Source organism: Gorilla gorilla, chromosome 4, assembly GCF_029281585.2.
Source record: "Gorilla gorilla gorilla isolate KB3781 chromosome 4, NHGRI_mGorGor1-v2.1_pri, whole genome shotgun sequence".
Taxonomy (NCBI): Eukaryota; Metazoa; Chordata; class Mammalia; order Primates; family Hominidae; genus Gorilla; species Gorilla gorilla.
The window spans coordinates 95,249,459-95,272,020 of NC_073228.2; the positions used below are offsets into that span (position 1 = coordinate 95,249,459).

The 22,562-nt window shown below is 39.9% G+C and overlaps 1 protein-coding gene across 7 annotated transcripts in view; it reads left to right on the top strand.

Moving 5' to 3' along the window:
* ADGRV1 (adhesion G protein-coupled receptor V1) overlaps positions 1 to 22,562 on the top strand; it is a 596,887-nt gene that overhangs the window by 561,984 nt on the left and 12,341 nt on the right. For 6 of the 7 annotated variants that reach the window (XM_055387526.2, XM_055387529.2, XM_055387534.2 and 3 more), the window contains one exon: positions 20,729 to 20,920. The exons of the other annotated variant lie outside the window; for it this stretch is intronic. In XM_055387526.2, the coding sequence (XP_055243501.2) occupies positions 20,729 to 20,920 (192 nt within the window). The remainder of the gene's footprint in view (positions 1 to 20,728; positions 20,921 to 22,562) is intronic. 7 annotated transcript variants of the gene reach the window in all.

Genomic DNA, 22,562 nt, shown 5'->3' on the forward strand with positions numbered 1-22,562 from the left:
GAAAGCATTTTGGAAAAGGAAGAGTTCTCCCCTGCCTGTGAGTTCTATAATTACTTGCCCTTATTGTATTCACCACTAGTTTAATGATGGGTAGGGTATAGTACTGTTTGTTGGTTTTCTCTCAAGTATATTTTAAAGTCTGCCTTTATTTTGAGCGACATCATAGATCAAAGTTTGATCCTTAGTTTTACAGGCTCAAAAACAACTTCATTTCAACAATACTGTGCAGAAAACTGACCACTATTCAAGTATTCATGATGTGTTAATTTACGATGGGATTTATGCTTGGCTGAAGAAATGGATTAGTTGTCTATAGAAAGTAAAATTCAAAGGTTGAAGCTTCTTTGTGGTATACTCCAAGAGGAGACAGAATATAAGTTCTGCAACTATGTTGTTCATTTCAACTATTAAAAAAAATCAAATTTTAATGCTAGAAATACTTTCTTTGACATGATCCAGTCTATGGCACACCTTGATTCTGCAGAAGAGGAAATTGGAACCCTGAGTTTTTAACACTATTTAGTGTCAGAGCTGAGACTGGAGTTCAACTGAGACTAGAGTCCGAGAGAACACAGACCTCCATTCAAGAAATACCCTTCTTATGTAGTCATAATTGTAATAAGAAAAGAAAAAAATTTTTAAGAAATACTCTTCTTAGACATTGGCCTGTTCGAGAGATCTGTGTACTTCTCATAACCCTTGCTGCCTCCCTGATTTTGGAGTGGGATTGGTGGTCAGAAGTTGGAACTACAGATAATCCAAATTTTTTAGTGACTGTAAAACAAAATATGAAAAAAATGCTCTGTAAAATTAGAGAAAAATTAAATAGGAAAAAAGGGGTATTTCCATGAAGCTAAAGTCATCTGATAACACCCCTTTCTCTCCACTTTGGGAGAGAAACTGGTATATTTCTAAATTAAAAAAAAAAAAAAAGAGGCCAGGCACGGTGGCTCATGCCTGTAATCCCAGCACTTTGGGAAGCTGAGGTGGGTGGATCACTTGAGGTCAGGAGTTCAAGACTAGCCTGGCCAACTTGGTGAAACCCTGTCTCTACTAAAAATATAAAAATTAGCCGGGCGTGGTGGTGGGCAGCTCTACTTGGGAGGCTGAGGCAGAATTGCTTGAGCCCGGGAGGCAGAGGTTGCAGTGAGCCGAGATTGTGCCATTGCACTCCAGCCTGGGTGACAAGAGTGAAACTCCATCTCAAAAAAAAAAAAAAAAGTCTTCATGTCTTGAATAGGAGACATCAAAACATAAAGTATCTGGGTTACTGGTTACTGAAAAGGAATCTGAATGACAGACTCTTTTCATTTTTTAAATTTTAGATTCAGTGGGTACATGTGCAGGTTTGTTGCATGGATTTATTGCATGATGCTGGGGTTTGGGCTTCTAATTATCCTGTCCCTCAAGTAGTGAACATAGTGCCCTATAAGTAGTTTTTCAACTTTACCCCTTCATCCTTCCCCCTTTTGGGATCACCAGTGTTTATCCCCATCCTTGTGTCCATGTGTAGTCAAAGTTAGTTCCACTTATAAGCAAGGACATGCGGTATTTGATTCTGTTTCTCTATTAATTTGGTTAAGATAGTGGCCTCCAGCTGCACCTGTGTTGCCACAAAGGATGTGATTTCCATTTTTTATGGCTGCATAGTGTTCCGTGGTATATATGTACCACATTTTTCTTATCCAATCCACCATTGATGGGAACCTGTGTTGATTCCATGTCTTTGGCGTTGTGAATAGTGCTGTGATAATAATATGAATGCAGATGTCTTTTTGGTAGAACAATTTATTTTCCTTTGGGCTTATACCCAGTAATGGGATGGCTGGATAGAATAATAATTCTATTTTTGGTTATTTGAGAAATCTCCAAACTGCTTTCCACAGGGACTGAACTAATTTGCATTCTCGCCAACTTATATAAAAATTCCCTTTTCTCTACAACCTTACCAACAGCTGTTATTTTCTGACATTTTAAGATTGGTATGAGATGATATCTCATTATGGTTTTTATTTGTGTCTCTGATGAGTAATGATGTTGAGCATTGTTTCATATGTTTGTTGACTGCTTGTATGTCTTCTTTTGAAGTGTCTGTTTGGGTTTTTTTTTTTTTTTTGGTTTTTCTTTTTGTTGTTGTTGCTGTTTTGAGATGGAGTCTCACTCTGTTGCCCAGGCTGGAGTACAGTGGCATGATCTCGGCTCACTGTAACCTCTGCCTTCTGGGTTCAAGGGATTCTCCCTCCACAGCCTTGCCAGTAGCTGGGATTACAGGCATGAGCCACCATGCCCGGCCTTTGTCCAATTTTTAATGGGGTTGTCTGTTTGTTTTTCTGTTGATTTGTTTAAGTTACTTATAGATTCTGGACATTAGTCCTTTGTCAGATGGATAGTTTGCAAATATTTTCTCCCATTCTGTAGGTTGTCTGTTTCCTCTGTTGATAGATTCTTTTGCTATATAAAAGCCCTTTAGTTTAATTAGGTCCCAATTGTCGATTTTTGTTTTTGTTACGTTTGCTTTTGAGGACTTAGTCATAAATTCCTTGAGTAGCCCAATGTCTAAGAAGGGTATTTCCTAAGTTTTCTTCTAGGATTTTTGTAGTTTGGGAGGTTTACATGTAAATCTTTAATCCACTTTGAGTTAACTTTTGTATGTGGTAAAAGTTAGGAGTCCAGTTTCATTCTCCTGGATATGGCTATCCAATTTTCCTAGCACCATTTATTGAATAGATATGCTTCCCCATTGTTTATTTTTGTCAACTTTGTCAAAGGTCAGTTGATTGTAGGTGTGCAACTTTATTTTGGGGGTCTCTGTTCTGTTCCATTGGCATGACAGATTCTTGACTCTCACTGGCTACCTAAATGATCATTTGTCATTAGTTTACTGGATTTTTTTCTGTATAGAACAAATTGTTGAATTTATTTTAACTATTTATATTAAAAATCAAAAATCAATGTGGCTTTAATTAGAAGGTCCTTGGAATTTTTTTATAAATTTGATTTTTATTGTTATCCTCATCACTAATACATTTACAAATCACATTTTAGGTATTTCTGAAAAGATTTCAACAAGTATCTTCTCTCATCATTTATTCATTCGAAGGTATTCATTACATAGATGACTGCATTAAGTTCTGAGGGTACAATGGAGAACCAAACAGGAATGGTCCCAAACAGAATGCATAAAATCACAGAGGTTGCATTTTACTGTGGGAGGAAGATTTGAATAAAATAATCACACAAATATTGTTATAAACTGTGAAAAGTTCTACAAGAGAACAGTATGGGGTGTTGTGAATGCATAATCAGAAGAATGCCATTTAATTGGGGGAATTGCTGAGGAAGTGAAATCAGATGGCTGATGAGGTGGCACCAGGCCCAGGAGGGACTCTCCATTCAAGAATAGTGTTCCAGCCAAAGGGAGCAGCATGTAAGGGGGAGAGGGCAGCACCTGCAAGATAAATATTCGTGGAATGACTGAGTTAATGAACGTGCAAAGGCACTGAGGTGGAGACTGGAAATCAGATGAGTGGAGCTAGATGTGGACAGTGAAGGAGGGGTAATGATGACATTGAAAAAGTGGGCAGAATTCAGGTTATGCAGAGGCCTATAAGACAAGCTAAGATTTAGGTCTTTATCTTGAAAGTAGTGGTAATCATTAAAGTGTTATAGGTAGTGAAGTTGCATCTTCTATTATGGAGAATTATTGTAGGAGAGGAGGGGAAGAGACTAGGGAGTGAGCTGATAGTGAGATTTTTGTCCAAGTGAAGGTGTGATATCATGGTGTTTTCTTTTTCTTAACTTTTATTTTAGGTTTAGGGGTACATGTGCAGGTTTGTTATATAGGTAGCAAAGACTTAAGTGATTATTGTGTTTTCAACTAACATATTAGCAATGTACTTGAAGAGAAGTTGGAGGTTCAAGAGATAATTCTGAGGTGATATTGACTAGACTTGGTGATAGATTGGACTTGGGGCCAGGGGAGGAGAGAGAAGGGGTCACCCTAGGTGGCCTGGGCCATCCTGGTGACTCAGTATCTATAGATGATTCATCTGGCGCTCTCCTGCTCCAGTAATGCCACCTCTAGTACTCACATCTCTGGTCCCACCCTGGACTTTGCCACTATCCTAAGCTACTCACTGCTGAAATAGAAGGGAACTACAAATATCCTTGTGCTTCCAGCCACCTCACATCCAGGTTTCTGAGCTTGCTAAGGAGAACCATGTACTTGAAGAAGTTACTGACCCTCTCTGAAGGCTCCTAGGATGAAGGATGGTAATTCCTACCTTATTAGACTGTTGGAAGATGTGGACGACAATGTTACAAAGACTCTGATATAGTATGTGGCACATACACAAACGCAATGAGATAGAAATCACCTTTCCTCTTTCGTGTGCTGGTTCTTATATCTTAAACTTTTGCGAATCCCACTACCTTTGATTTGCTACTGCCATAAGTATGTTTTTAATTCAGGACTTAATTTGTCAGGATTTTATACAGAAGTTGCCCCATCACACAGTGTATTAAAGAAATGTATTTATCATTAATTAGGCAATAACTGTGCTTTTAGTACCAAGAGGGTGCCCTTTTCAAAAAGTGTAGCTATGCTTTAAAAAAAAAAAGGTAAATCCTCAGTATGCCACTGACTTCAGTTCCATAAACTAATAATTTAATAAAATGAAAATGACCCAACTACTACTATATCAACCCTATTAATTTCACACATGTGTAAAATCTGTAAGGAAGAGGAAATAGCATGTAAAATGGAAAGATAAGTGTCTTGATTCTTCAAGGGAAGAAAAGTAGGCAAGCACAGAGAACTCTGTTTCTTCTGGGTCATACGTTTTAAAGGAATGACCTGCTGTTTCTTTCTTTTTTTTTTTTTTAAAGACAGAGTCACATTCTGTCACCTCGGCTGGAGTGCAGTGGCCTGATCATCGCTCACTGCAGCCTCAACCTCCCACGCTCAAGCAATCATCCCACCTCAGCATCCCAGGTAGCTGGGATTATAGGCATGCACCACTACGCCTGGCTAACTTTTTGTATGTTTTGTAAAGACAGGGTTTCACCATGTTGCCCATGCTGACCTCACTACAAGGCTGAAGTGATCCCCACCCTGCCAGCCTGGACCTCCCAAAGTGCTCAGATTATAGACATGAGCCACTGCGCCCAACTGCCTACTGCTTCTTTGTGCTCAGACTTTGCTATTATTGACAAATCATTTAAAGGATCACAATCATCCTTTTGCCATGGGGAGGAATATATAGATTCACTATTTTTCACTAAAGATCTGTAAATAAATATTAATGAATTATTTTTATTAATTGTACAAACATTTCCTCATACAAACCTAGAATGTCTCCTTATGTTAAGATTACTTTTTCAGAGAATATGAAGATTTTATTTCTTTGTCTTATAAATCCCAAAGTTTTATTTGTTCTAAAAATTACAATCTATATTAGACTAATTTTATAAAAATATGTTCTCTTATAAGAGTAGTGAAATTTAAAGTCAAGGTATAAATAACTCTCTGCATGAAAGACATGCAAAACTACCTAAAGAAAACCAAAATTGGAAATTTGAGATTTAATTTTTTAATTTTAGAAAATTTTCTTTTTCTTGGGAGGCCAAGGTGGGCAGATCACTTGAGGTCAGGAGTTTGAGACTAGCCTGGCCAACATGGTGAAACCCCGTCTCTACAAGAAAAACAAAAATTAGCTGGGCATTTGGCTACAGGGCTGGGCACCTGTAATTCCAGCTACCTGGGAGGCTGAGGCAGAAGGATCGCTTGAACCAGAAGGAGAGGTTGCAGTGAACCAAGATCGTGCCACTGCACTCCAGCCTGGGAGACAGAGTGAGACTCCATCTCAAAAAAAAAAAAAGGAAAATTTAATTTTTCTACATAGACATTTCCTTGTGTACTAAAATTAAAATTATTTTAACCCAATAAAGTAGTAAAATTTGGCATGCTTTTACATACATTCCCAGGGGCTTTAAACATGCACACGCATACATACATACACACAGAATTCAGCTTTTGTTGCCTTTCCTATAACATGCCTTTCATCCCTTCCAACTATAGGTGTTTTTAGGCCCAGCCTATAAAATCTGATTACATACCTTCATACCCTCACTTACTTGGGATCTGAGTCATAGGAGCAGCTTGCAAAGAAAGCATCCCAATTTAAGTATTTCAAAATTTCTGGAAAGACGTATTAATGGCATAGATGATACAATTCGACCCATTTCTTAGTTAAGAGTGAGCTTTTAATTCATAGAAGCTGTTCCTGTAGGGAATCTGGTTTTTCCTGCCCTTGTTTTCTAGGCCCCAGGCAATACAGGATTTTCTGGAGTTCATATATTCACTCATCTACCCAACAACTATTTATGAAAAACTTGCTATTTGCAGGGCACCATGCTGGGCTACGACATTGCAGAAATCCAGTTTTCTTGCTTGAAGAAGTTGATGGATGATGATGTGACATTAGGGTAGAGCATAATAAGGGCTGTGAACAGGGATTGTGCAGGGTATAGTATTGGGTTACCTAACCCAGTATGGGGTGGTGGGGAGGCCAGAGAAGCATCTCCACACCGTGGAGGAAGTTGATACTTAACTGATAAGTAGGATTAGCAGGTAGTCAGGGAAGAGCAGCAGAGGGAACCACAAGTCCACGGGGCAAACCTGAGGAGAAGCACAGCACATCTTGAGGAATTGAAAGTATGGCTGGTTCAGTATGCTTGGAGTGGGGAATCTGAGGCAGCGGGTGGCCTTGTTCAGTATGCCTGTAGTGGAGAATCTGAGGCAGGGAGTGGTGGCAGATGAAGCCCAAACCACAGAGGCTTTATTAGCCAAATTACAAAATTCTGTTCTCTATTCTGAAGGTATTAGGGAACCACTGAAACATTAACACCTCCCCCATTGCCCCCTACCATTTTCTGAAATGACTCAATAAAGAATAAACCTTATTGGTGAATCAAAAGAGGTGCCAATGCCTTAAGGAAGGTGGTCAAGAATTGTATTTAGACCTACACTTAAGGCAGAACAACACCTTGGTTCACATTCTCTACCAGTTCTGGGAAAGAAGTGGTTCTTAGCCATGTAAAATATTCAACCACGAAGATCCTGCTTGGCCTTGTAATGTTATGTTATTTCTCAGAAGACAGCTTTGTGACAGGCCACCTCAACTGGTAGGAATGTGCTGTACAAAGAAATCAATCAACCAGGTTAAGGATGAGATCAACTTTGTGCAAATTCTTTTAGTAGTAAAAACAACAATATCACCTTTCTTTATAAATTTGATCTACAGCTTACAAATATATATAGTACATTTTATTTGAGATGCATAAAAATCCATGGAAGTAATTGGTATTGAAATTCCTATTTCCCAGATTTAAAAACCTGAGGTTCATATAAATAAAGTGTAGTTACACATAATGATAATTAGCAAGCAGCAGAGCTGAGATTCATTCCAAGATATCAGACTTTAAACCACCCTGTTCTTTACAAGAGACTGGCTATTTTCAGTGAAGAAAATTAAGCTTGGGGCTGGACTAAAATCTTTATTTGGATTTTTTTTTTGTCAAATTACCGATTACAAGAATTGATCACTCCATTTCCTTTAGAAGTAGAAATAATAGTCATTTTGCTGATTTTCTTTATTATAGTCTAAGAAAAAGAAATGCTCTGTTTAAAAATGTACTTTTTAAAACAAGATTGATTTGAGGTCATGGCAATTAAAAGTGGCACTACCAGAAACTGAGCTATGAAAAATTGGCTGTACAATAAATATGTATATGAAATTCTTGTTTTCCCTTTTCTTTTATCCTTTTTTCTTTTCTTTTTTTTTCACTGTGACCTTGAACTCCTGAGCTCAAACGATCCTCCTGCCTCAGCCTCCCGAAGTACTGAGAATACAAGCTTGAGCCACTGTACCCAGCCCTTTGTTTTCCATTCGACTTTCATCACAAGATGGGTGACACAGGACCTCACTTAATACTTACTTGCTCTTGATAAAGTTGAAAATTTTCTGTTGGGAAAGTAATTCGGGAGTATGGACCCACATCATGGCAGGCATTCTAGGCCACAGGACTTAACTGTATGCATATGCCTCATATTTTTAACTGCCTCATATTGTAACTGAGTTAGGCTTCATATGCCTCATATTTTAACTGAGTGTAGCTCTTTGAAGCAGGTACCATATATTTTACATCCTTTTATGTGTTCACGGAGTTTCCAATATAGTAGACACTCAAAAACTTTTAAAGAATAGTATACAACATTATTTTGTTGAGGAAATATTAAAATATTTGGAAGGACTTCCCTAAATTTAGGCAAAGCCTTCACTTGGACCCATCTTCCACTTTACTGTTTTCCTGTTCAAGCAGTGGTCTGAGATTCAGGGATCAGAGGAACTCCTGGTAGAATTCCAATCATTAGACTACATGAGTGGCCATGAAACACTTTGGAGGCAAGACCAAGCCTGTTCTGTTCACTGCCTGCATGGAGCCTACAGTGCATTACCAGGTGGACACTTAGCTATTAGTATTTACTCAGTGAATGAACCAAAGATGATTAAGAGAGAACTTAAATTGCTGGCTGGTTAGAATCTGGATTTATGTAAGGATAAAGTTGCTAGTCCTGCTGTATCAAATAGGATGGCTTCTACAATGCTGGTCCCTTGGCAAGCAATTACTAGTTTGCCATATAATTCACTGTCATTGCCGGTTGAGTGAAATGGGGTGATGCTAATAAAAATGCTGAGACAACAGGCTAACCCAAGAATCCCACTCAAACCAGGACTGTCACAAGCAAACCAGGATCTGAGGTTACCCTAGTGATTGCCCAACCATAAATCCAACTTCAGCTCTTATTCCAAAAAAGTGCTTACATGTGAAAGCATCTCGTTACATAATTAATGGGTTGGAGAAAAAAAAAAAACCTTCTGTAGAAATTGTAATTTTACAAAAGTTTATATCCAAGCTGGAGTGGTTATTTCTGAGTGCTAAAATTTGATATCAATTTTGGGGGGCTTCTCTGTATTTTCTTTCTTTCTTGTTTCTCCTTCTGCAATAAATATGAACTTGGTTTCCTTTTAAATTTTTATTTTTTTAAATTAAAACATCTATTGAGTCTTAGCATTTTGCTAATAAATCAATGATTCTATAGAACATCCTTAGAGAACTCCTAGGTACCTTGTTTCACTGATAAGAAAATAGCAACAAAAAGATATTAAATGATTTGTCTACTAAACCGTCATCAGAAAAGAGTATTCGAAAATAATAACATAATCTTTTGACAGTATATATGCTGGAATTATTACAATATTTATTTCTGTTTAGATGCTATATTATCTCAAAGCCATAAATGCAAAAATTCCAAGAAGTATGATACCTCAAGGAATATTTATCTGCTAGTGAGACTTCCCAGAATTTGTCATTTTGCCAATTTTATTGGTAAACTTTTTTTTTTTTTTTTTAATGGAGACTCACTCTGTTACCTGGGCTGGAATGCAGTGGCACCATCTCGGCTCACTGCAACCTCCACCTCCTGGGTTCAAGCAATTCTTGTGCCTCAGCTTCCCGAGTAACTGGGATTACAGGTGTGCGCCACCACGCCCAGCTAATTTTGTGTTTTTAGTAGAGACAGGGTTTCACCATGTTGGCCAGGCTGGTCACGAACTCCTGACCTCAAGTGATCCACCCCCCTTGGCCTCCCAAAGTGCTGGGATTACAGGCGTGAGCCACCGTGCCCACTGTATTGGTAAACTTCTTATCTCTTCAGGGCATAGTTTACACCTATGTCTTTCGGTACCGCAAAGCATAGCATGAGAAGTTGCACATTTCTGTAAGAGTCTACATGGACTATATCATTGTCTTAGAATGGAGTCACATGAGAATGTTTCTAAAACAAGACCATTTAGGTCACCTTTGATATGAAATTCCATTATAATGAAGTCAATAATATATTTAAAGTTTTTGAGTTTTTTTCCTGTTATTCGCAGCATAAAAGATTTAGAAGCCCAGTATATATGTATCTTTGGCAAACGGACTCCCTTCAGCCACTTGTGGGACAAGAATAAGTCAGGAATACAAAAATCGGGTATCTCTAGAAGGGACATTGGTGTGAGATAAGGCGCCTCATTTGCAGGAAAGCACACCACACTAGTCTTGCATTGCAGAGAATGTGAAGTTTGCAGTGTGCATTCAGTATTTCTCTTCAAATGGAACACCTGATTCAGTTTGTAGTTTAAAGAGATTTAATTGTGTGCTATATAGTCTTTTGCTCTGAATAAGGAAAATAATGATTGAAGTGGATGGGTTAGAAGGAGTAACATGTAGTTATCATGTAGTTATGAAACTGGCTGATTTAATGGACCGAGTCAGATTATTCCCCTAACCTGACACCTTTTTTTGACACTAGTACATGTTACATAGTTCAGCCTATTCTCACCACTCTCTCTATTGTAATTGTGGTTTTTTTCCAGAGACATCAGTTACTTCTGAAATGAACAAATGCCTCTTTCTCTTTCTCGTTGATGTCTGTTTTGACAATGTGGACCACCTCATTCTCTGGGAACAAAATCTTCCCTTGGCTTCCCTGATATAGTTGTGGCTGTCCTTAATCTGACTTGCCTGACCAGTCAGTTGTTCCTTGTTTACTTCACTGGTTCTTCTTCCTGTTCATGTCCTCCAGCTGTGTTTAATCCTGAGCACTCAGCTTTTTTTCTCTATAAAGTGTCTTCTTTAAAAAGTCATACACCCATGTGGCTTCAGCTTTCACCACTACACAGCTATTCTCTACACTCACATTCTAACCTTGCCTTCTCTGTTCATCTTCAGTGGGGTACTTAAAATATCTCACATATTTTCACCTCAAACATGTATGAAATTTAATTTAGCTTCTACAGCAAAGTGATCCCTTCTCCTCCCTTATTTTTATTGGAATGGGGTCATCAAATTTTCCCCTTTCATCATCATCAATACTGTTCTTTGGTCACCTATCACTGGCCAATTAAACTTATCCATACAATGAGAAAGATATCTGAATGCTAAACTCTTAAGGCCTTGTTTTCAAAAAGGTAATTAAAGGACACTGACCAAAACTATGTTTAAGACTACTTATAACAAGATTTAAATAAATAAACTTATTTATTACAGCACAATTTGGTATTTTTGTAATTTTTTAAAAAAATTCCTATTGAAAGACAATACCAACTCAATTCTTTTCTCCAGTTTTTATTAAAACTTTTAAAAAAATTATCCTTGGATGCCAAACCTTTTCTATATTATTAAGTCCCACCTCAATACCATTTGACCACCTCCAATCTTCTCTACCCCTCAATCCAACCACCCAGATTTGTACTTCGGAAAGTTTTTAAATCTAGGAAACTGTCCAAGCAGGGTTAGTGGGGTGAGGGAGTTTGGATTCTTGTAATATGTGAAAAACTTACTTTTCAGTTCCTTCTATCTTGTCAGAAATAGTCTGGCTCCTGATAAGTCCTATCATGACTGATTAGCGTTCCATGCTTTGAAACTTAACAGAATCGTGAAGAACACTGAGAGTCTCAGAGACAAAGCACTGTAAAATAGGTTCAAAAGGAAAGGCTGAAGAACAGGGATCATATTATCTGGAAATGAGATTACTGAAGCATGTCCTAATACTTACCTTTTCACTTATGGGTATTTACCACTAAGAGACTCTAACCTAATGTTTCTTATGTCCATAAGTGACACACAGAGAAATATGTTCTTAAATTCCAGATAGAAACCTTGGTGTATAAAAAGAAGAATACCTTGATGTATACTGGATATTTATAATTTAAAAACTACAAAATAGTTGTTCCTAGGAATTGCAAAATTTAGAATAGACATCTGTCCAAACCTTAAAAGTGAAGGCCTGCTGCCTAGATATTCAATGATAGACATGTCTGAATCCAGCAGACTTCTTTTATTATCTCTACTAGTTTTGAATAGTGTCCCCTAAATTATTAAGTAATTATAGAAGAATTTGACAAACCCATGGTGAATACTAGTTAATTACTTAAACCATGCAAATATTTTAAAAAGCATTTGAGCAATAATTGCTTACATAGATTTCCAAGTATTTCAGTTGTACTAACCTATAGCTATCAAGATGGACTCACTTGTTTCCTTTTTCCATATATTTAATACACAGTTAGATTGTGGATTCTTATTATAAATAAGACCATCAACAAAAGCAATATTGTAAATAAGACCATCAACAAAAGCAATTTTAAATGAAAAAAACTAAGAGTAGTTTTTAAAGATGAAGCAATTAGAGATTAAATGCCTACTCTTCACATACCTGAAAAATATACAAATGCAGAAATACTGTATATATTTGTTTTTTCAATTCTGTCACTGTCACAATATCCGTTATCTTTGCTGCTAAGTCATTGGTGATGCAAAACAGCAGTAGGTCAGCAGCCCAAGAGCTGTTTGAAGCCAGAAACAAGAGATCACAAAGACTTCCCAGGGGTGTCTGCCAAGGGGACAGCAAAAGCAACAAGCCCTCTAAGGAGATGTAGCCACAGGAAGGAGCATGGCAGTATGCAAACTCGGTTTCAGCAGAAAAGCCAGAGACAGCCAGGATGTCACCTGAGGGCTCAGCACAAAGTGACCATACTGCCAGGAAGACACCAACCCAGAAAAGCATTGACCCGGCCAGGAAGGGATGCTTCATTCTGCCATGAAGCCGTGGCACATGTTGCATGTTGCAACAGAAAGACTATGCTGAAACAAAAGTAGTATTGAACAACTACTGAAATACCTAGCTATAGTGGTGATAGAATTAGAGGACTGAAACCAACACATCCCTCAGACCCATGACTGTCTCTACCCCTTCCTACTCTGTCCATCTGATGAAATTAAAAGCCATAATTCCTTATTTAACAAATATTTCCTAAGCTCCTCCTGCATGCCAGGGACCATACTATAAACAAAAATAAATAAATAAAACAGTGAACTGGACATGGTCTCTTACTTTCTAGGAGGTTACAGCTTAAAGGAAGGTCTTCCTTTTTTAATTCCAAATTTGTAATTTTTGAGATGAAGAGAGCATAATTTGAATGGAGATTTCATTCCTCTGAGTCCCTTATTCCACATTGTCTCAGGAATCCACACTGATTTGGAGAACTCATCTGAAACCTGAAGATGTCCCTCAACTAGGAGTTGTTGAACCTTGGAGAACTTGTAAAAAGGTCTTAAAAGAGTGTAAAGCCCAGCTTAATCACTTTCCTGTTTTAACCACTTCTTCCCACCCCACCCCACTTCCTGGTTACATTTGTGCAATGGTAATATTGATTCTTTCCTATCTCGTACGGAACTGATAAAAATTTTTGAGATAATTGTCCAGAATCTCTTGTACTTATTTTACTCCTTGATAACGTCAAGAACATTTATTAACTCCTTTAGACTATTATGATTTCATTTGTGTCTCACTGAATGTTTTTTAATAAGTTTAAATTCTTGAATCAAAAGAAATACAGAATTGGTCATAGTGTTACGGGATCCTTGGGGTTTCGCTTTGCCAGCTGGAAACCTCTGTGGCCAGTGATGCCTTTGCCCGAGTTTTGCTCAGGCCCACTGGGCCTGCTCAGCCTGGCAGAGTGCGCTTGGCTCATGCTACTGGCCTGGATCCCATGCCTGCCAAGGGCTAGTGGAGTGGCGAGAGTTGTGTGAATGAGCAAGTATGGGGTCCGGCCACTGCACACAGTGGTGGAGCTGGCAGCTCCAGACACCGCCGCAGGCACTGGCTGTCTGTGAGGCTGTGGCTGGACTAGGCATGCCGCAAGTAGCTTCCATGGCTGGCACCAGGGAACACAGTCATGCCCAGAAGCTTGGAAATGTCAGGAACTGCAGAGCCCCAAAGAGGGTGTCACTGCCCTGGCTTGGGGCACTCCTAGGTCTGGGCTCCCCAAGGAGCCACAGCTCTTCTCTCCTTGTTGCCTGCAATATGGCAAGGAAGGGGTGTGTTTCAGCCCTGTTTGTGTTACAGCTCTTTCAGCCCTGCCATTAGGCAGGTTCCAAGTTCTTGTCCCATGCCCAGGTAGAAGGAGGTATGCAGACAAGTGGGAGATGAGAAAGGTGAAGAGGAGCTTTATTGAGTGATAGAGCTCAGAGGAGACTCGCAGTGCTCCTCTCCGCAGCTGGTCATCCCTACGTCTGCTCAGCTCTCAGCAGAGAGGAGACACCAGAGTAGGTAGCTTGTCTCCACAGGCAAGTCGTCCCATCAAGTGCTCAAGTCTGGCTGAATCTGGAGTTTTTATGGGCTTCAGAGGGAGGAAGTGCATGCTGATTGGTTCATGGGTGGCCATAGGTGGGCCTAGAAAAAGCACCATAAGTTCCCACGCCAGTTTGCAGGACTGACAGCCTGGCCCCCAGGCTTCAGGCCTTCCCCAGCTTGAAGGTGGGGCCTCAACAGGGGCCTTCCCCCTCTACTCCAGAGCCAGTCTGCCTCATGCCACTGTTCATGATGCCCAGGCCATTCATACGGAGGGGTGCCTGCAGGCCAGTGCTGAGCTGCCCTCAGCCCCCCTCAGCCTCCCTCCCATGTTCATTGGCATTCTAAGTCTGGAGGGGGTCAAGGCAGCAGAGGGCTAGTATGTCAGTGCTTCCCTGAGTGTGTGCATACCTGGCTGGGTTGCAACAGTGCCCAGGGTTGGCCTCAACTTTGCTCTGAGATTGGAGCAGGCACTGGGAGTGTGGAGAGGCCAGGCAGTGGGAGCAGGCATTTCTGAGCCTGCAGGGGCAGTGGGGGGCTTCCTGGGCCCTTGAGAGTGCAGAGATGCCCAGGTCTGCAGCTGCAGCTTGGGTGGCTGCAGTGGCACCTGCTTGCTGACAGGGCTCCTGCCTGCTCCCAGCCCCCCACCAGCTCTATGGAGTTCAAAGCCCAGCCATACCTCCCCTTCTGCAGCCAGCATCTCCACAGTAGCCACTCCAGATGGGCCATCGCTACCATCAATAGTGGGTGTGGTCAATCCAAATATTACTGAGGACACTTTCTTGTTTGTTTTTAGAGTCAGGTTCTGGCTCTGTTACCCAGGCTGCAGTGCAGTGATGCAAACATGGCTCACTGCAGCCTCAACCTCTTGGGCTCAAGCAGTCCTCCTGCTTAGCATCCTGAGTAGCTGGGATGGCAGGTGTGTGCTACCATGCCTGGCTAATTTCTTTTTTATTTTTTGTAGAGATGGGGTCTCTAGGTTGCCCAGGCTAGTCTCAAACTCCTGGTCTCAAGTGATCTTCCCACCTTGGTCTCCCAAGCCACTGGGATTACAGGCATGAGCCACCACGCCCAATCTAACGAAAGACTTTTGAAAGCATTTTTTATGATTGTAGTAGGAGAGCCAACAAAATAATCAAAATGGTAATGCATAGAAAGAATTCCCTTCCCTGTAAGCTTTCACTAGGTAAAGAATAGGAAGAACAGATGGATTATATAGGTCCAGCTTCTAAAACAGTTAAGCTGTTATATTGTAAGGTATTGTTGTATTTGTGAGTAACTTGAGATTAGGAGCCAAATATTTTATCCTTACGTCTCAGTGCTTGGCAATGCACATAGTGGGTGATCAGCAATATTGGATTAAATAATTGAGAATCCAGATTCTCTCTTATAATTCTTTCACAGACTGGCATACAAAAGGGAGCCTGAGATTTAACATGCAGTGTTTGGAACGGGGACTTGTTTTTATCCTGAGGTCAGAAACCTCCACAGCTGAGTACTTTGGATAATGAAAGTCCATTTTCTATATTTGCCCAGCATGGGCTGGACACAGGCAAATGTCATACAATCTGCATTTAAACATTCTTTTCTTTCCATTTTAAGCATTTGTGTTTCCTGCAGCACATCTAAAAGATTCACAATATTTACTGTATATTTCTATGCTTTTAAGAAAAAAAAACATGCAGCTTTCACATGCAAGTTATTTTCAGCAGGCAGTTCTTTCCTGAAACACAAAAGGCTAGATATAAAAACAAACAAGAGGGAGAATACACTGTTTTAACAAATGGGTCCTCAGAGATGGATTTTAAAGCATGGATTTTGTTTCCCGATCTAGCTTTTACCCTATCACTTCACAACACTGAGAGAAATCCTGAAATAAATCAGTAACGTTTGCACAATTTTTAAGGCTGACAGTTTTATTTTTTTCCTGTTTTGTCTATTGCTGTAGCCAATTTAATTAGGTCATACCCATGTGAAAAGTTTGTTGTACAAGAAAAATTTTGGATGTGTGTGAGTATTTTCAGGAAGATTTGTTTCTGCTAATGTTCATGATGTCCTTTTCACATGAAACTAATTCACTTATTATCATACACAATTTAGAATATTATTATTGTTTCCAAAAAAACAAACAACTCTAATTCAAAGGGAAATACATGTTTGTTTACTTTTAGATCATGGTTAGAGCAATTACACTTTAAAGTATTTTTAGCAGATAAACCACTGATTTTAAAACATATTTTTTTAACAATACAGATTAGATGCCAACCCAAGAAGGGATCATTTGAGTAGAAAGGGGAGAAAGGACTAAATTATAATAGTATTCCAGAAGTGGCAGTAGAAATCAAACACTAGCCTACATACCTAGAGCATTGCCCTCTAATTTCACTTTTATAAAAGTTGTTTGTAATTCTTAGTTCCTGGGTATTTTCTAATAGACTTTTTATGATTATACCAACAGAGGTAAGTTTCAGGCCCACAAGAAAATTATTGCTTCTACACTCCCAGAAATGTTAGGAACCACGGGAGAATGCCATTTTTCGCAAAATGAAGATACTTATTCATGTTTTCTGAAAAATCTTGATGTTAACTCCTTTTCTTCTTTAATGAGCTGAATGCCTTGCTTTTATTTTTATGTATTTAATAATTTTAGTAACTATTTAATTGAGATTCTTACTTGCTTCCGAAACATCAGGATAAATAGATACAAGAGGCACAATTTAACATATTTTATTGGCTGAACATAAAGGTCACAATTATCAAGCTTTATAGACACACTATTGAAGAAGTATACAGTAGATCCTTTGTAGAGACCATGAATGAGAGCCAGTGTAGGCGATGTCAGGAACAGCAATACAAATTTTGAGTTGCTGTCTGTGACGAAAGCCGAGCAATTGTCAAGAGTTTGACTGGGTCGCAAAAGAATTTAAAGGGCCAGCAGCTCTTTAAGAATGCATGCGTTAGCTTTATCCTTATGTAACATTTACTGTGAGGCAAGGCATGCCAAATATTAAGCAATCTACTGAATTCTGCTGAGTCCCTAACCAGTGATTCTATTTTCAAATGAGATAAGTAGGTGAGATATACAAATGAAATCAGAGGCTTGATTAATGCTGCCCATCCAGAAATCTACAATGTGAATGGATCACTATTAGTACCCCAGTTTCAGCATTTTCCTAAGAAAAAAATGGAAATAAGTGAAATAGATGGGAAAATATGGTACTTTTTTGGAAGTTAAGAAGTTTGCTTTCTAAAACAAAATGTACATAGCTAATCAGATATACTTCTGCAATTCTGTTTTCATGTATTAATAAAGCTAGATTTCAGCATCACTTAAGTTTTTACCAAGAAAAGAATTTGAAGCTGGGCATGGTGGCTTGCACCTGTAATTCCAGCCCTATGGGAGGCCAAGGTGGGCATATCTCTTGAGCTCAGGGATTCAAGACCAGCCTGGGCAACATGGCAAAACCCTATCTGTACAAAAAATAAAAATAAAAAACTAGCCAAGCATGGTGAAACACGCCTGTGGTACCAGCTACTGAGCAGGCTAAGGTGGGAGTATCGCTTGAGCCTGGGAGGCAGGTTGCACCACTGCTGTGATTGCACCACTGCACTCCAACTGAACTCCAGTCTGGGTGACACAGCAAGACCTTGTCTTAAAAAAAAAAAAAAAAAAAATTTGTTAGTGAGAGGTCAGTTTTCCTAAATTACATTGACTAAATTTTTTGTGACATTCAAAATTTGCCATGGTCTCTTGCTAGACTCCTAACATGTTCTGTAAATTCTCAGCTTTTAGTAGAATTTGAAGAATGCTTGTGGAAAATCAACAATGCTTTCAACCATTGGTATGGTTTGGTTCTATGTCCCCACCCAAATCTCGCCTTGGATTGTAATAATCCCCATGTGTCAAGGGCAGGACCAAATGGAAGCAGCTGGATCATGGGGGCAGTTTATCCCATGCTGTTCTCATGATAATGAGTGCATCTCATTAGATCTGATGGTTTCATAAGCATCTAGCATTTCTCCTGCTTGCACGCATTCTCTCTCCTGCCTCCCTGTGAAGAGGTGCCTTCTGCCATAATTGTAAGTTTTCTGAGGCCTCCCCAGCTGTGTGGAACTGAGTCAATTAAACCTCTTTTCTTTATAAATTACCCAGTCTCGGGTATTTCTTTATAGCAGTGTGAGAACAGACTAATACAGTAAATTGGTACCTCAGAGAGTGGGGTGCTGCTATAAAGCTATCCAAAAATGTGGAAGCGCCCTTGGAACTGGGTAACAGGCAGAGGTTGGAACAGTTTGGAGGGCTCGGAAGAAGACAGGAAAATGTGGAAAAGTGTGGAACTTCCTAGAGATTTGTTGAATAGCTTTAACCAAAATGCTGATAATGATGTGGACAATGAAATCCAGGCAGAAGTGGTCTCAGATAGAGACAAGGAACTTGTTGGGAACTGGAGTAAAGGTGACCCTTGCTATACTTTAACAAAAAGACTGGTGTCATTTTACCCCCTCCCTAGAAATCTGTGGAACTTTTGAACTTGAGAGAGATAATTTAGGTTATCTGGCGGAAGAAATTTCTAAGCAGCAAAGCATTCAAGAGGTGACAAAGCATAAACGTTTGGAAAATTTGCAGCCTGACGATGCGGTAGAAAAGAAAAACCCATTTTCTGGGGAGAAATTTGAGCTGGCTGCAGAAATTTGCATAAGTAATGAGGAGCCAAATGTTAATCGCCAAGACAATGGGGAAAATATCTCCAGGCCATGCTAGAGACCTTCACCGCAGCCCCTCCCATCACAGGCCTGGAGGCCTATGAGAGAAAGATGGTATCCTAGACCTGGTCCAGGGCCCCGCTGCTATGTGCCATGTGTCCAGTCATGACTATAAGGGGCTAAGGTACAGCTCAGGCCATTGCACCAGAGGGTGCAAGCCCCCACCCAGCCTTGGCAGCTTCCACATGGTGCTGGTCCTGTGGGTACACAGAAGACAAGAATTGAGTTTGGGGACCTCTGCCTATATTTCAGAGGGTATATGGAAATGCCTGGACACCCAGGCAGAAGTTTTCTGCAGGGGTGGAGCCCTCATAAAGAACCTCTGGTAGGGCAATGCAGAAGGGAAATTGGGGTTGGAGCCCCCACACAGAGTCCCCACTGGGGCACTGCCTCAGTGAGAAGAGGCCCACCATCTTCTAGACCCCAGAATGGTTTATCCACAAACAGCATGCACTGTGTGCCTGGAAAAGCCACAGACACTCAAAGCCAGCTTGTGAAAGCAGCTGGGAGGGGGTCTGTAATGTGCAAAGCCACAGGGGTGGAGCTGTCCAAGGCCACAGGAACCCACCTCTTGCATCAGCATGAACCTGGATGTAAGATATAGAGTCAAAGATCATTTTTTGACTTTAAGGATTAATGACTGCCTTATTGGATTTTGGACTTGCATGGAGTCTGTTGCCCCTCTGTTTTGACCAGTTACTCACATTTAGAATGGGTGTATTTACCCAATGTCTGTATCCCCATCATATCTAGGAAGCAACTAACTTGCTTCTGATTTTACAGGCTCAGAGGTGGAAGGGACTTGCCTTGTCCCAGATAAGACTTTGGAGTTGGACTTTTGGGTTAATGCTGGAATGAGTTAAGACTTTGGGGGACTGTTGGAAGGACATGATTGTGTTTTGAAATGTGAGGACATGAGATTTGGGAGTGCCCAGGGGCGGAATGATATGGTTTGGCTCTGTGTTCTCCACAACTCACCTTGAATTATAATAATCCCCATGTGTCAAGGGCAGGACCAGGTGGAAATAATTGGATCATGGAGGCAGTTTTCTCTGTGCTGTTCTCATGATAATTAGTGAGTCTCATGAGATCTGATGGTTTTATAAGCATCTGGCATTTCCCCTCCTTGCACTCATTGTTTCTCCTGCCACCCTGTGAAGAGGTGCCTTCCACCATGATGTTAAGTTTCTTGAGGCCTCCCCAGCCATGTGGAACTGTGAGTCAATTAAACCTCTTTTCTTTATAAATTACCCAGTCTTTGCTGGGCACGGTGGCTCACACCTGTAATCCCAGCACTTTGTGAGGCTGAGGTGGGTGGCTCACTTGAGGTCAGGAGTTCGAGACCAGCCTGGCCAACATGATGAAATCCCCATCTCTACTAAAAATATAAAAATTAGCCAGGTGTGGTGGCACACGCCCATAGTCCCAGCTACTCGGGAGACTGAGGCAGGAGAATCACTTGAATCTGAGAGGCAGAGGTGCAGTGAGCCAAGATCATGCCACTGCACTCCAGCCTCGGTGACAGAATAAAACTCCAGCTCAAACAAAAAAAAAAAAAAAGAGAAAGAAAAACAAATTACCCAGTCTTGGGTATTTCTTCATAGCAGCATGAGAATGGACCAATACAACCATGTTTATTCTTCAGCTACGGTAGCAGGACTGACTTTGACATGCTGATGTTCTTTTCTTTTTCTTTTCTTTTTTTTTTTTTTTTTTTTTTTGCAGGGACTTTATGTTTTCGTGGTTTATTTCATTTTACACAACCAAATGTGTTGCCCTATGAAGGCCAGTTACACTGTGGAAATGAATGGGCATCCTGGACCCAGCACAGCCTTTTTCACGCCCGGGAGTGGAATGCCTCCTGCTGGAGGGGAAATCAGCAAGTCCACCCAGAATCTCATCAGTGCTATGGAGGAGGTATCTGCCCTTGCCCTTTCATTCTCTGTCTCTCTGTCTCTGTCTCTCTCTGTGTGTCTGTCTGTCTCTCTCTCTGTGTCTGTCTGTCTCATTGACAGGCTCTCCACCTCATAAAGAGTACAAGATGAATCACACTAGGTGACTTTTAAATCAAGATGAATCACACTAGGTGACAACTTCTGACCTATGGTACTTGGTTTCCTTACTATAGTGTCACACCCATTATCTAGTTCTTTTTCTTCCTCACCCTGTGAGCTAGACTGACCAGCAGTTTGTATTGGGAAATCAGATGGAGTATAATTTGACATTTCTTTCTTCAGAATCTTTCTAATTTGACATGTCAGTGACTGGGTCTGCCAAGGAAATGGTTCTTAAGATGCTATTTTTCCTAAAAATACTTTCATAGCTCTCTTCCTCCACCCATTCCAACTCACTACTTCAATCCCAGCAAACAGAGAAAAGAAATTAAGCCAAACCTCTTTTCAATTTACATACCAGAAAATATTTTAGAAAAAAAGCTCAGAAGAGTGCTTCTGCAGCACTATTGGAAAATCTAGCCAGGATTTCCTCTGTACAAATCTACCTCCCATTGCTCTCTGCATTCTGTCCACATCATTTTTATTTCCTGTGCGTGAATCCCATTGCCACCAGCTTGTCAGTAATGCTGCCCCTAGCAGTGGGGCCACTGCTCACATTTTAAAACATCCCTGAATTCCTTTGGCCAGGAGGAGATAGTAACAAAGGCCTCTAAAAATTTGTGCAGTGTCCAAGATGTGCTTGGTTACCATTTTTTTATAAGCTCATATTGCCCTCTTTATATTAAGGAGCCAAGGAAAACAGTATTTGTGTTTACTTCCTGAAAAATGGCAGGAAATCAAGGTACATCTGTCTGAAAAGGAAACAGTTTATATTAATAGATGGATGGAGAGATAGGTAGATAGATAAATCAATAGACTGATAACTTACCTGTCCAGAGATAACTTTTGTCCTTCATAGCAATATGGAAAGGAATTTTATTTATGTTAGGTTAAAATTAAGGTAAATATTCACAATTCAAGTACTATATATATTTTTAGTTTGAATGAGAAATTTTAATATACAGAATTATTAACTAGTAACAGAAACAGAGTAGAAAGGTGGTTGTCAGGTGCTGGGGGTGAAAGAAATGAAGGATTTTGATCAAAGTGTACAAAATTTGAGTTATAAAATGAATAAGTTCAAGTACAGTCTTTAAAAATCAACCTATATCTTTAGTATCCTTAAATTTTTGGAAATCTAGTACGATTTCTCTATCCCCAAAGTTCTTAAAATAGACTTATTTCATCACAGCAGGTCCAATGGAAACAGGGATTTTTTTAGGATCAATAATTCAGAAATGAATCTTAAAATTTTTTTGAATGGTTGCTCAGTCCAGCATTTGTTTACATCCGAACTGTCCAATACAATAACCATTAGCTGCATGTGGCTATTTAAATTTAAACTAAAGTTAGGCAACATTAAAGAGTCAGTTTATCATTCACCCTCGCCACATTTTAAGTGCTCAACAGCCACATGTGTTTGGTAGCTGCCATACTGGAGAACACAGATATAACACATTTGTATCACTGCAGAAAGTTTTATTGGACACTGCTGATCTAGATGT